Source organism: Mugil cephalus, chromosome 13 (genome assembly GCF_022458985.1).
Source record: "Mugil cephalus isolate CIBA_MC_2020 chromosome 13, CIBA_Mcephalus_1.1, whole genome shotgun sequence".
Classification (NCBI taxonomy): Eukaryota; Metazoa; Chordata; class Actinopteri; order Mugiliformes; family Mugilidae; genus Mugil; species Mugil cephalus.
The window spans coordinates 23,264,364-23,278,844 of record NC_061782.1 but is presented as its reverse complement, the minus strand read 5'-3'; the positions used below and the strand labels follow the sequence as shown (position 1 = coordinate 23,278,844).

At 40.3% G+C, this 14,481-nt stretch overlaps 1 protein-coding gene across 7 annotated transcripts in view; it reads right to left on the bottom strand.

Annotated features, from left to right (window-relative positions):
• Positions 1-61: 61 nt before the first annotated feature.
• The window catches only part of nckap1 (NCK-associated protein 1), a 30,916-nt gene continuing 16,496 nt past the window's right edge, over positions 62-14,481 (bottom strand). For 4 of the 7 annotated variants that reach the window (XM_047603771.1, XM_047603772.1, XM_047603774.1 and 1 more), the window contains 22 exons: positions 14,056-14,112; positions 13,516-13,612; positions 12,537-12,643; positions 12,275-12,407; positions 11,318-11,399; positions 11,121-11,179; positions 10,889-11,034; positions 10,648-10,780; positions 9,829-9,972; positions 7,878-8,017; positions 7,316-7,447; positions 5,887-6,105; positions 5,314-5,444; positions 5,096-5,193; positions 4,777-4,870; positions 4,571-4,653; positions 4,383-4,463; positions 4,207-4,300; positions 3,993-4,109; positions 2,548-2,657; positions 2,178-2,267; positions 62-2,100 (listed from right to left, as the gene is read on the bottom strand). In XM_047603771.1, the coding sequence (XP_047459727.1) occupies positions 1,984-2,100; positions 2,178-2,267; positions 2,548-2,657; positions 3,993-4,109; positions 4,207-4,300; positions 4,383-4,463; positions 4,571-4,653; positions 4,777-4,870; positions 5,096-5,193; positions 5,314-5,444; positions 5,887-6,105; positions 7,316-7,447; positions 7,878-8,017; positions 9,829-9,972; positions 10,648-10,780; positions 10,889-11,034; positions 11,121-11,179; positions 11,318-11,399; positions 12,275-12,407; positions 12,537-12,643; positions 13,516-13,612; positions 14,056-14,112 (2,464 nt within the window). In that variant the 3' untranslated portion in view covers positions 62-1,983. The remainder of the gene's footprint in view (positions 2,101-2,177; positions 2,268-2,547; positions 2,658-3,992; positions 4,110-4,206; positions 4,301-4,382; positions 4,464-4,570; positions 4,654-4,776; positions 4,871-5,095; positions 5,194-5,313; positions 5,445-5,886; positions 6,106-7,315; positions 7,448-7,877; positions 8,018-9,828; positions 9,973-10,647; positions 10,781-10,888; positions 11,035-11,120; positions 11,180-11,317; positions 11,400-12,274; positions 12,408-12,536; positions 12,644-13,515; positions 13,613-14,055; positions 14,113-14,481) is intronic. The other 3 variants (XM_047603775.1, XM_047603777.1, XM_047603778.1) reach the window with 1 other exon arrangement.

Sequence of the window (14,481 nt, the reverse complement as noted above, 5' to 3'; positions counted from 1 at the left end):
GCTGCTTCCACCTCACCCCGCCACAGGACTTTTGCATGAAGCACCGCCACACACTCACAGCTCAGGTCTGACAGCCCTAAAGTTTATTTTATTCATGTCATTTAAGTTACACGGTGGAATCAGAGACACAAAAGAGAAGTTAGAAAGAAAACGGCAACCATTCCACATCAAATGGCAGAACGCGTCCACAGATCTGTCCTCTGATGCTCATAAAGCATACTACAGACAAAACACATGGTTGAAACAGGACCTACAGTAATGTGTATTTACTAGAGCCTAGTAGTAGTAGATTTGAGTAAATGTTTCTTTACTTTGCAACTTGGCTTCCAGATTTGAATCTCAAACTTTTGTAGGTCAAAGTCCTGAATAGTATGCAGAATGAGCCTTCAAGACAGAGCCCTGGGGTTAGTAGCACATCACCAGAGGGCTGGTATGAGAGCTGCATGGTTTGTGTACATGTCCCCAAATGTAGCCCTTGCCATGCCTTGATCAAGAAGAAAAGAAATCAGACTGCACTTTGTAAAAAGTATGTCCTCAAAAGGTCCCGCAAACAACCGCAGCAGAAAGTGTAACCACTCGTATGGAAAGTTCGTTGGTGGATCATTGAAATTACAAATCCAGTGAAAACCAAAAGTGTGTACATATATATATATTTATTTTTTGTCTTATTGCAGCTCCAGGTCTGAGATCGAATAGTATTTATTTGCCTTTCTGTGGAAAAATTGGTTAAATTTACTTCCTACTTGAATTAAGTACTAACACGTTTAGACTAACCACGGAGTACTAACTCTCACCAGCTGCTGCTAAGTCGCCTTTGAGCAAGGCACTGCTCCTTCAGTAGGGATTTAGAGTGTGAAGATAAGGAGTAAAACAAGAAATCTGAACATTTCGGCCTTCTTTTCAGAAAAGACCTGCGCCTGCTGGAGCTGTACTTAGTCTGGACAGTTGATTAACAGCAGCTGAAGAGAATATCTGAGTGTTTCTGTAGTTTGTTCCAATCGCAAAATGTCCCTCAACAGAGCTGCCGCAGAGTCACACCGTTAAACACTCCACCACTTCCACGCCCTGATACACAATTTTTTTTTAGTGTCAGCACATTTGGCAAATTGTTGTAATCATTGTCGTAAAAATAATAAAACATAGACATTAAAAACAGACAAGTTCAGTTCACATCAAAGCAGAATACAGATATTATATCTTTTTACCCACAAAAAGTTCATGTTACGACTAGCTAGAAAAAAAGAAAGAAAACATCACCATGTTATACAACTCGTAGTGTGTCCGTGTGTGTTCAGTATGAAATGTTGGAAGATAAGCCCGTGTGTGTGTGCGTGTGTGTGTGTGTGTAATCTTACATTAACAAACAACATGTCTTTCAGTATCAACACAGGACCCTCGCCCCCGCCCTCCTCAATAAAAACCAAGAACCCCCACATCACATCATCTGCATTCCCCAAGTAAAGCATCCAAATCCATCACCACATAGTAGTTATCAGCTGGCCACTAAAAATCTCAAACCTTTCATTGAAAAAAAAACAGAAAAAAGAAAAAGAAAAAAAGAATATTTTAGTGTCACCTATATATATACTATATATTTATATTTTTGTTCTTTTACACCAACCAAACATACTGTATATTTTATGTTGCTGTGGTCATGGTCCCGGGCAACATCATGGAAAAGATACAATGATTCAAATAAAGACGATGATCCCCCAGCTTTGTCCAGCTAGTGTGTCTGTGTGTTTAGATTCAATCTGTGTTTGCTCTTCAGGCGTTTAGTGTGTTGTTCTGCATTTTTTAAATGCTTAATATTTAGTGTGTCAACATGTTTTAGTCAGTACGGTACGTTGAGGCATAGTTTAATGTATTTAGTTTGTATTTAGTGTGTTCTGGTAGTATTCGCAGGGTAAGCGTCTGTTTATGAGCGCCGACGCTTCGACGGTAGACGCCATGGTAGGACTTCACTGTGTGTTTAGTGTGTGTCTATGCGTTAGCGCTGATGCTCTGTTTGTAGACGGCGTGGTAGGCGTTTCGCAGCAGCACGTAGGGGAAGCAGGACTCCAACAGATCCATGGTCAGGAAAGGAGACTCCTGCACAATCTGTAGAAAACACAAAGAGGGGATTAAAACACGGGCAGAAATAAGATTCGTCCTTCCTGTGTATGTAATTATCTTACCATGTCCAGCAGCAGGTAGACAGATTCTCTGTTACGTGTCGTCATCTTGTCCGTTTCCTGGCCGATCTTGAGCAGGCTGGATGAAGCCAGCTACACACACACACACACACACACACACACACACACACACAAAGATCTTAGAAGGTTCACATGACGACGACAGTCTTACAAAACGTCCAGGCTGCTTTACCAGCAAGTCACTGTCAAAGTGTTGCTTAGACACTCCTCCATTCAAATACTAGATGTCTTGCTGGTTTCAAGACATTAAGAGTCTTTGTCTGCGTGTCAAATTTAACAACATTAAATTGTAAAATTATCGCAGTCAAGTAAAGAAAAAAAAGATAATGGAAATAATTTATGTTTATCTTACAGCCAGGAACTCTTTGAGGCGGTCCTCTATGCTTCCCTTGTGGATGGTGAAGAGAGCAGCAGCGATCTGGTTGATGGCTTTGGCCAGGCAGTGGATGTTATTGCAGTGGCCTGTAGGGGGCAGCAGAAGCACACGGTGAAGTTGAAGAAAAAGAGGACTTATTTGAAAACCAGTTTCAGTTTCTTTCCTGACATGTGACTCTAGAAACTGAAAAAAATTAAAGAAAGAATTTAAAATCTGGATCGACCAGTTAGGCAAAATATGGTTTCAGTTTTGTATTTCACACAGATGGCAGTCATCGTTTGTGAGATGCATGAATTAGCATGAGTTAGCGTGGCTGTACTAAGAAGCTCTGTCGGAAAAGCCAATTGCTGGCCAATATGCAGTCTGCATACTAACAATGGCAGAGCCCATTACAAGTCATTATCCTTTTCATTTGGCCCTTATTAACAGTGGAGCCTTTCATTTCAAGGTTGTTATTAGTTAATTTATCCTTGAGTGACAAATTGCTGTGATACCTTATCAAAAGCCTTATTTAAATACGACAAGCTGTCTCTATTGTGCTAAATATCAAGTTTATTGAAGAGAATCAATCTCTTTTTGTTTTTTGTTTTTTTTTACTGGAACACACACTGACACAAACAAGGATAAAGAGGTCAGTCTGAATAAACAAGAGCTTCAGAATTTACATGACGATGACGATATGGTTCACACAAATGAATCCTTCTCAGGGCACAAGGTGAACCTCATCTGAATGCAGAGCAGTCTCCAGTCAAGGATTTAATCAATTGTGTTTCATACAGCCCCCTCTTAAACTCCGACTTGGTTCAACGCCACAATGGGGGGATTAGTCTTGTCTTTATGTATTAAAATGGTTATTAAAATAGAACACAGAGCTGCAGTGATTAGTTCAACTGAGTCTTTTAAGCAACAATGTCACATACCGTCTGGTTCCAGTTAATGCTATTATCAGAAGTGGCTGCTTTTGCAGGCTTACATTATAATAAAGCTTGACATAATCTGTAAATATTTGCTTGTGCCCTTAATACAGTTACTCTTACGTAGTTTTTTTTTCTTACTCTACTTTTAATCTTACTACTACTAAATACCTTTGTAGTGTCTTGCCACAGTGTCACTGTAACAACTGAATTTCCCTGTGGGGACTAACAGTTCTGTCATAAGAGTTTGTCATGAAGACACTAGTTTATAAATGTGCGTCTGGTCAGTTACAACAAGAATCATCAGTGGCTACGTTCACATGAGCAGTACTTTAAAGTAACTGTTTGGATGCCACATACAATGATCTGAAAGGGTATAGACTGAAGTGGATGCACGAGGCGTTTTCATTCAAGTCAAACAGAAAATCTGAGTGAAAGTCTATTTAATGCAATGATGAAAAACAATCCATCAATACCAACAACAACACAACAGCATGGCGCCCTTACCCTCTATCGCGGGGCTGTACTGAGACATCACGTTACTGGCAAGTGTTGGCAAGGAAACGGCCACAAACACCATCAGCAGACAGGCGATCTTATACTCCTCCTCTGGACTGATGTTCTCTGCACAGACACAAACAAACATGAGATGTCTTATGAGTGTCAAACAGCCTGACAGAGTTTCATTGCGTATTTCAGTATGAGTGTATATGTGACTCACCGCTCTTTTGAGAGGACAGAGCGACCACTAAAGCCGGGTCGATCTCACAGGGTAAACCTGCTGCTGATGACAGCTCGTAGACGTTCATGGCCACCTGGAAATACACAAAATATTCACATGAGCACCAGCAGAGGGACGTCTGGATGTCAGTGGGTTTATATGTGGCTGCGTTTTACCTTCATGTCTGTCTCTCTGGGAATGTGGTCTTTGAAATCCTCCACCGAGCTGACCAGGAAGGGAATATGACAGGACAACACCTGAACGGGGTGAGACGGAGACAGTTCACTGAGAGAGTGACGGAGCTCTTGCAAAAATAAAAGTGTGCTTTAGAACTGTTTCATCACAACGTGTGTGCGTGTCTTACGTCTCTCAGAGCTTCCTGTGCGAGGGAGCGGAAAGATAAAATGACCCCGATGATAGTCATCCTCTTTAAAACACTGTCAACGGCTACAAACAAAAAAACACAACAAACAGACACCATCAGAGGACGCCACACAAACCAGTTATTCACTGTGTCAATATCTGGTGTTAGCTTAAAGTGCATGTCTGTGTGTGTGTGTTAATAATTACAGGTGAGTTTCTTGAAGAGCGCAGCCATGTGTTCTGGTTTGTCAAAACTCGTCCTCATCTGGGTCAACACCTCCATGTTTTCTACCACCAGTTTCTGTTCAGAGAAAGACATATTTTATTTCTAATATTGTTTAATACATTAATAACAGAAGCAAACTCAGAAAAGAAACACTAGAGATACAAAACTGTTACTAGCTCATCTTTATGTGACAATTAAGCTACTATGATCAATTAGTTTCCCTTGTGGATCATTAAAGTCTGTCAAAGTCGTTCTTATATCAACTGTTCCTGGTTATTTTACGTGGGATCATGTGTGTACCTTCAGCTCAGCGACCTGCGATGAGATGTGCCACATCAGACTCTCGCTGAGAAACTTCATACCATATGGCCCCAGCAGCTCAGACAGAGAACGCATCTCTGTGAAAACACACACATGTCCATTACTCTACACACTTTCACCTGAGCATGAAAAACGTGTGAACAGAAGACCATGAAAACACTAGTGGACTGTCTCCAAACTGAACCAAGTGTGTGTACCGGAGATGTCGGAGTATTCCTCAGCATTGAAGGTCAGTTCGTTCTCAGTAGGCAAGTTGACAAAGGCCTTCATGGCGGGGAAGTATGCGATGTGTCCGTTACTGACCTGACGGAGCAACGTCTCCAAGTACCTAAACACACACAATAAATGGTGTTAACCTCTAATCAGTATAAAAACATACATAGCATAAAAACACCTATTTAAGACATACCCAAAGTAAACTGAATACTGTTCATGAATATTTTTGGATTTTTATGAAAGCCAAGACTCTGAGGTTTCAATCACAAAAGTTAGAATCACTCTAAATGGTTTTGTTCTTGAGTAATCATAGTTGGCACACAGTTAAAAAAAAAAAAAAAAAAAAGTTGCCTGAATTTTTTGGAAAAAAATGTGCTGGTTGCATCCTATAATGACTTTTATCAATGAAATCAGAAGAAAATCACGTATTACATGCAGTATTTCCTCAAACACAACTCGTGCACAGAGCTCTGATTGGTTGATTGCTTAAAGGTGAGATTGTATTAAAACGCATTCAAATATGTTTAACAATCCCTTGTTTAGGATGAACGCACCAGTTTGTGTATAAACTGGTGATGGTGGGCTCCCCGTGGCTGTCCAGGTGCTGCGTCTGCTGCAGGAGGACGTTGTTGAAGACCCGGGTGATGTCGATGGTGACGTAGTTCTCTATGGACTGCAGCACGGTCATGTAGGCTCGGACGCTGGTCAGCAGCTCGCTGGGCTTGGCTATCTCCTGAGTAGCCTGGTTGTACATGGTCATCCCCACAATAGACCTGGAGACAGATAAGAAGAGTTCAATGAAACGTGACAAACGCAGACAAATAAACATAGTGAAGCATCTATCAAAATCTATAATTCAGTATTACTTCCCTTCCAACTATTTATATATCCTAAATTAATCTGCTTTTTATAAAGGTTTCAAGTACCGACTCCGGATGGGAAATAATTAGATTACAACATTATTAATGCCATCGTCAATTCTGCAGGCAGTCGATCTAATTCGATTAGTTTTCTCTGTGGAATAAAATAGCCCTATACAATTTACAGCAACAAAACACTTGTGTGATTGTGTTTCGGAACGCAGTCTCCTCCTGACAACTGACTTGAACGTTATGAACAAAACCTTGAACAGTAAATTACTTGTATAACGTGCTTCTCCTGAAATACACACACAGCCTGACCTAGGTCGTCCTCAGGTCCTCCTGTTACTTCATCAGTCTGGTTTGAACAGCAATTGGACTCGATTTTATAACAACTGAGCTGAGTCCAGTTACAGAGGGTTTGCTTGCAGCAAAAACACACATCCTGCCTCTTTGTAGGTGTACACACCTAACAGTCACATACTGTACAAGTAAATGTTGTTTCCTATGACAGGACTCTGGTACGTGGTCCACACAGCACCAGTAAATGGCAGTGTCCACATCGCATGCTGATGCTCCATTTGCAATCTGATTATTTTCTGAAATCCAATTAAGTCCAATCCCAAAGCTGTTTGCAAGAGTGTAGTGTAAGAATTTTATCTCGATTGGCCTTTAAACCCGACTTGAACCGAGGTTAAATGTAGCACTGTAACAGGATTGTAAAAATGACTCCCTGAATAAGGACAAAATGTAAGGTGCCAGTGTCCCAATGCAGGATATTTAACATTAGTCTTGTCACGGTGGTTCTAGCAGCAATCCACGATTCCTTAAATGCCTCAAAGGCTTCATGGGTCATGTCATGTTGACAAAATGTGCGAGCATCATTTAATTGAATCGATCACCGGAGGCATACAATCAGATGGATTGTAAAAAAAAAAAATAAAATAAAATGAGAAAAGTTTCCAATTCCATCCCCTACCAACTGATCTATGCATTCTGCCAGTTCTATTCTCCAATTTGATTGATCTTGGTGGTAAACAAAAAAAGTTGTTTGCCAGGGTTTGCAGGGTCAGATCAAGTTCCTCCCTAAACACACTCCTCCTAAATGTGTGCATTTGTTTACTTGGTGAATCGGATCTCCAGGTGCGAGGTGAGGTACTCTCTGGGGGTGAACGTGTGCTCCCAGACCACCAGGTTGGGGACGTAGTTGATGGAGAAGCAGAGTTCAGATAACGCTGTGTGGAGTTTATCCAGACTGGGGAGAAAGACGAAAAACGAAAAGGTCACAGTAGACTCAGTAATACATAATATGATGATACTTTGAATTATATATGAGGAAAAACATTTTATTGATAGCAACAGAATGCAGAAGCAAAAACTAGATAGTGTCTGGAAATAAGAGCGTGACAGCCTGAGCCATTTAAAGGAGAATAAAGAGCAGAATATTATTGTTATTGTGATTCCGCATGAACAACGCTTCAATGCTGCCAATGGGAATTTACAAAGCAACAACAATCATTCATCTATTATTTATAATTACAACGGAATCAATTGTAATGACTTATTTATAGATCATAAAGAAAGGTCTGAGAAAGATATAAAAACAGAGGAGGTGAGACAGTTTGTCTGTGCAGCCTGAACTCCTGGAAAGACAAGGAAGAAGCTTTTTGTTTTTCAGCACTCACTTGGTAACAAGTAGTCTGTTCTTCCTCATGCTTTCCACTCCAGGTTTCTCCCTCTCCGGCTCGCCCTTCTTCCCTGTCGCCTTCTTGCTCTTCTTGTTCACGGCCTGGCTGATAGTCTTCGCACAGTGCTTAGGAAGCAGCTGCAGATGGAAAAGCAGAAGAAGAGAGACAAACGGTGAAGTCGAACAAAGCAAAATAGTAGAAAGAAAGGACCGAATAAAAGAAAAGGCAGGCAGGACAGCTCTAGCACGGTCTGGGGAATTATAGCAAACTAACTTTTTGTTAAAACCAGAATAACTGACAGAAACTTCAGAGTTGGCTAACTCTTACTTAACCTTGAGGTTATTCATAAAATGTTTGAAATATTAGATTCCTTTTGCATTTCCATACCACCCATGTCCACTTACAACCTCTTACTGTCCAAAAAGGAATTATTTCTCTTGGTAAATTTGTATTTGTTCAGTCAAAACATCAAGACGCAATAAAAAATTCAGAACCATTACATGCTGCATTAACTTGAACACCAAAAATTCACTGATAACAGATTAACTGGAATTAAAAGGCTTCATGTAACCACACCTAACAGAACAGACTGTCCTGAGAAGAAAGTTTTCAATCAGATTATGAGGAGTGGTGTAATCAGTTTAATAGGAAAATATTAGCACCTATTAATGTAGTTATTTTGGCTCAAGTGGGATTCTTTTCGAGTGTGTTTGTGACCATGAGGGACAGAAACATGGAGGTAGCAAAACAACCAGGGCTTGAAAAGATGAACAAAGACAGAATAGCGTGGGCAGCCATGTTCAAAACACGAAGACATTTTAGTCATCTTCTTCTACTGAATCAATTAAGTCTTGACAATAAAGTCGGGGGAAAATCGTTATATCGTTATATTTATATACTGTTATATTTCCAGCAGATTTGAAAAAGCAGTTACTGGGTTCACTGTTGATATTTGATGTAGACGGATGATAAGATCGATGCCACTCAATAAAGGTCTGTGATCTGTGTATATCTCTGATGAGACAAAGAACTTGCCAACAAAATACTGAACCACAAAGGTAGCTGAAGCCAGACGGTGTCCTAACAGCGTCCCACCAGGAGGGTTACGAAGACAACTAATGTAATTGAATTTTACAGACATGAGGGTTTGACTAGGGCTACTGAGTATTATTTTCATTATGATATGAAATTTTTAATATAGCGACACTGAACACGCACAGTGCGACTGCGTCACTGCAAGGCATGGTGAAAATGGAAAGGTCTGAAAAATGAAGGGGCAGAACGAGAAAACCATGAAGAAAACATCAGTGACAAAAAAAAAAGTGCAGTGTCGTTTTTTTTTTTTTGTGTTTGTTTTTTTTTTGGTTTAAAAAAAAAAAAAAAAATCCAACATCAACCAACCAACATTTTTGTTGTGTTGTGTTCTTGGGCTAAAGTTGTTGCCGGAGGCGGCAACACAAGCAATTTGCTCCACCACCTTAGCCGCAAGCATGTCTTGAAATATCAGCAGGCAATGCTAACATGGGGCCTGTTTTACTAACCTGGAGTTATTCTACAATATTTACTCATCATGACAGTAAAATAGTTCATCCTTAGTCAATCTACTGCATTAACTCCTCTCTCAACCAGAAGAAAATGTTGTGAACACCTGATTATGCATGGGAAAAAAAAATAAAGTGAAAAATACCGTGATGCTGTCAGAACTTGAACCATGAAAAACATTTTGGTCATACCACCCAGCCTTGGTGTAAGCTAAGTAGTATTAGCTTCGCCACTTAAAAGAAGAACCCATTCCCTCCAGTATCCAGTCTATCCAAAGATAAGCTGCTGCAGACACATTTATATTCAAGGTACAGGCATCAGAACTGCATTGATCTCACCCAAGTCTAAAAAGCAATTGATTTCCCAAAATGCCAAACTACTCATTTAAGTGGCTGTGTGTACCTACCTGGTCGCTGAGCGTGCACTGCTCAGTGCAGATGTCAGTGATCAGGTTTCTGGCCTGCTTGGCCATCTCGTCTAGGAACATGTTACACAACGACAGGCTTCGATCTCCTATGTGGTGACGCTGTGGAGGAAGAAAGGCAAAGGACTGAGACAAAAGGAAGTCATTATTGGCGTCAAGAAAAAAAGCAGTGTTTACAGGAATTATTAACTGCTGTTTTGTACTGCGACATATGATGACATATTTTCCATCTCCATTAATCCCAGTGTAAACATGTAAACAGGATTTATTTCCTTAGAGGAGGTGGGGTGATTTTAATCCTGTTTAGAGCGCTTATGTGCGTCATTTTTCATTCTCACCCAGTAATAATTACAGACACAGTTACTGTAATCTAAATCCCATCTTGTGTAACATGGTCCTATTTTAAAGTCTGGGATTTTGAGCCGCTTGTGTTGTTCTTCAATGTTTCCAGCTGGATGAAATGGTATAAACATAAATGTGTTAATGACAACAACATGTATGAAAACTGATTTCTGAGTTTCTTTATGTGTTGACGTCTATGTAATCTTGCGTGAGCTGAGTTAGCTATAAGCCACGTCTATTTGCACGGATGTGATAAAGGCAAATCTCTTCTATGACTCTGAAGTGGATTTATGGATGCGACAGAGAAAGACACACTATGATGTTTAACGTCATCCATATAAAGGGTCTAAATCACAGTGAATATTTCATCCCCATCCCCCTAAAATGTGGGTCTCCCAGTGAATGAATACATCTTTAGAGTGCATAGCTGTGTTTCTGTAATTGGGAGGAACCATTTACCTCCTCAGGACAGAGCTCATGTGTGCAGGACATGAAGTGTGTGCAGAGCAGAGGGAAGCAGATGGAGTGTCTGCTCTGGGAGGGAAGCTCCAAGCACTGCTGAAACATTTTTTCAAATGCCCGGCTGTAGAAGCTACACACAGAGGAGAAGACAGAAGAAAAAAAAAGAGACTTCAAATAGTGTCTGAAGATTTGTCAACTCAATTCATCCTCCATTATGAGCCTCGTGTGTGTGTCTCACCAGAAGATAGACAGGTCTGACGTCTCCACCAGCATCTCCACCAGAGAGTCCACCATCTTTGTGTGGAAGATGATGGTGTTCATCATTTTTCCCAGCTCCTTGTGATCAGCTATACCGAGACTGGCTTTGGAGACACTGGTGTAGGCCTGCAGGGAGGAAAACACGTATGAACGAGACAAAGTCTATATTCTTTGTATTAAAAAAAATGAAAAGTCTATATTTGTGTTTGCACCTGCAGTCTGAACCAGTCCAGTCTCATGCCCCTGAAGTCAAACACCTCACCATCCTCCACTGGAACAACAACAATTGCACACAACATCTTTAAAACTTTGGTTCATCCTGGTTCTAAAATCCTACATTACTTCTGCCACAATGTAGTACTAATGCAAAAATCTAATCTAATTAAAAATCTTCAGGGCAAGTACTTACCTTGTTTGACACTGAGAGACGTCATAGTGTTGACAAATGAAGACATGATTATAGATTCATCCTCTGGGCACACAGACAGGTTCTATTCAACAAAGAGAAGGCAGAAGGCGGCTGAGGCAAGGCAGTACGAAAAATATGTTATATGCTCGGCTTTGGAAGAAAAATTACTTTAATATATTCAAGTGACAATGACAGATGGACATAGAGATAAGATATTGAACAGTGAAAAGATGAAAAAGGAAGAAAAAACATGAAAACCCCCTCTCTTTTTTTAAGATTATAAAAAGAATCCAACGCTGGATTCAGATTACTTGAGTTTCAGGATGATTTATCCAGAAATGATCCCCCTTCGGCAATCGGCAGAGAAATACAGTTCAGAACAGATTATCTGGTACTGTGACCCGTTTACAGATCCACTCTTAAAGCTCCTGACTGAGCCATGTAATGTTGAATGTTGTTGGATATTTAGGCTGTTAATGTTGTAAACCAACAAGCCCAGCTTGTTAGAGATTAGGGCTGGGTATAAACAAAAACAGATTTGAAGTTCTGACTTGAAGATCTGATTCATTAAATCCTTTGATCAGTTTTCTTAATTTCTCATTTTCTGCATCCTTTCCTTGAAACAGTTTTGCATGAATAATCACACAAGATCAGACAACAAGACTGGTCCAAGTGTGAGGGAGATTCAAAACATGTCAGAGGCTCCAGCTCTGAAAGCACGGTCACAAATCTGTCATAACTCTGCATAAACAAATTGGGCCCTTGTGAATTGGAACTGATAGTCATATCCAGATTAAAGATCCCTGCTTTTAATGCTCATTCACAAAACATACAATTTCAGTACTGCTGCATCCACAGAAAAGTTGTTGGACACTGACACCAACTAATTAACTTTTCATTACGAGGATCAGGACTTCTTGTAGGAGTAGGAGAGCTCACGAGTTGTTGTGTTCCTACCTGCACCAGTTCATTCAGCACCACAGCATCAAAACCAGACAGGTACTGGACGTAGTATCGCTGCATCACAGGGCCGTACTTCCTGACGTGAGCTCTGAGCTCCTCCATGTAGAAGATCAACTCCGCTATGTGTCTGCAAAAAAGAGAAAAGGTCAAAAAAAAAAAGGACGACAAGTAGTTAAGTACAAAACAAGAACCAGAACAAATATGAAAGATGTATCTGTGAATATACATATTTGTACGACCGTGTCGCCGTGCTTACTTGTCTATGAAATCGTCTGTGCTCTTCTTCTGGATGTTGTCCGCATGCCGAAGCAGCCAGATGATCTCGTCACGGGCGAACGACAACGCCATGAATACAAATAATGCCTAATGGACCAAAAACAAAAAGGATTGAGGGAAGTAAAGAGGGTAAACACGGCACAGGGACATAATCCCATTCTCACAGCCTATGGACCAAATATTATACGGTCCTGCTTAAAGGTTTTTGCATCTTTAATTTGTGGATTTGTGCAAACCAAACTATTTAGAGATGATTTTGTAACCTTCGTCCACCCTGATGAGCAACAACAAATCTTTGTGAGCTCCTCTAAAAGCTCCTTGGTCCCTGCCGTCGTGCAATTCCTCAAACAAGTGTTGTGATACACAGGCACTAAACTGCACCCGCCTCTCATTACACTGATGTTGATTGGGTTCTCTTTGTCTACATTCAGGACTTGTAAGAAACATGGAAAATTCTGAAGGCCACAAATACTTTCAAGCTGCACTGTACACACACATAAATATTTATGAAGGCCCCCATCTAGACCAAGGCAGTTTGAAGGCTTTCTGGGGAAAAAATAAATAATGCAACACTATTTAACGTGGTAATGTGTTATAAGATGGTGCAGTCCAGTAGTGCATACTGAATTTTATGCCCACAGAGAGTGGAACTTTAGATCTAGTCAAGGAAACCAAAACGTATGAATGGTTAACTACAACAGTTAAAATGTGAGAAATGACCGGCTACTTAAAGTTTTGTTCTATAATGTAAATGTGTATTTTACATTATTTGCACTTTGATATCAAGTCACTGAAATCATTTACACATTAAAGCAATTTAATGTGACATTTACCATAATTGAGACGATAACACCTTAAGTGATTTACTACTGCTATTTCAACAAGTTGAAACTACAACCTGTGAATAACGGGCACATTAAAGGTGCCATCCTAATGTTTAAGGTGGTATTTTATATTACCTTTGGACCTAGCAATCCAGGCTGGTCGGCTAAAACCGTAGCCAACTCCTTCAGAGCTGATCTGAGGAACTTGCGTCTCTCTCTGTGCATGGAGCCTCTGCAGTCACACAGACAGAGAGAAGTCAGAGCACAACATCAAAAAAACACTCAAGCGCCACGATTAAATGGAATTTTGACACTTTTGGGACAATCCCAAGCAAGAGAACGAAAAGTAAGGAGATGACAGCAACGGCAGAAGAACGAGAATGAAGATGAAAAGGGTAGGATGGAATAAGTAAGAAGGATAAAAGCGGAGAGGAGACAGTGGGGGGAGACAAAGAGGAGAGGATGAAACTGGTAAATACACAAAGAGAAAAAAAAGGAAAATAAGGTTTCAGTGGGAGACTCTCAGAAAGACACAAGGATAGTGAAGCTACAAGGACAGTCAAAAGAGAGCAGAAAATGGAACAAATAACAACACAGTGTGTTTTTGTGTGAGCAATAAAGTTAATTCCAGATTAGAATATGATGAATGGATTAGTAAGAAGACTCTATACGTACGCGTGGGACAGAGCCTGTTCTTTGCACTCCCGAATGTCATTGATACGCTTGTTGTACCTGGAAAACACAAAGAATGAAAGAATGTGGTTAAAGGCAACATAGAAAAAAATGATCCCTCTAAGCGATTCAATTTGTCAGTTACACAGATTAGCCATAACATTACGACCACCAAGTGTACCAGTGACGCAAAACACAGCTCCTCTGCACCTGTTAGACTTGTGATAGAAGTGCAGGTGTCTTTGGTTGGTACTTGGACTTAATTACCTTAACTGGGCACAGCTGATAAGGTGTTACCTGTTGACCTTTTGCCTTTTTTAATAAATTAAACAATCTACTTCTGTGACTATGTCATCCATCTCAAGTCACTTTGAGTCACCTTGACGAAGGCTACATGACTAGACGATTAAGTCTGGTTCTGATATAAAG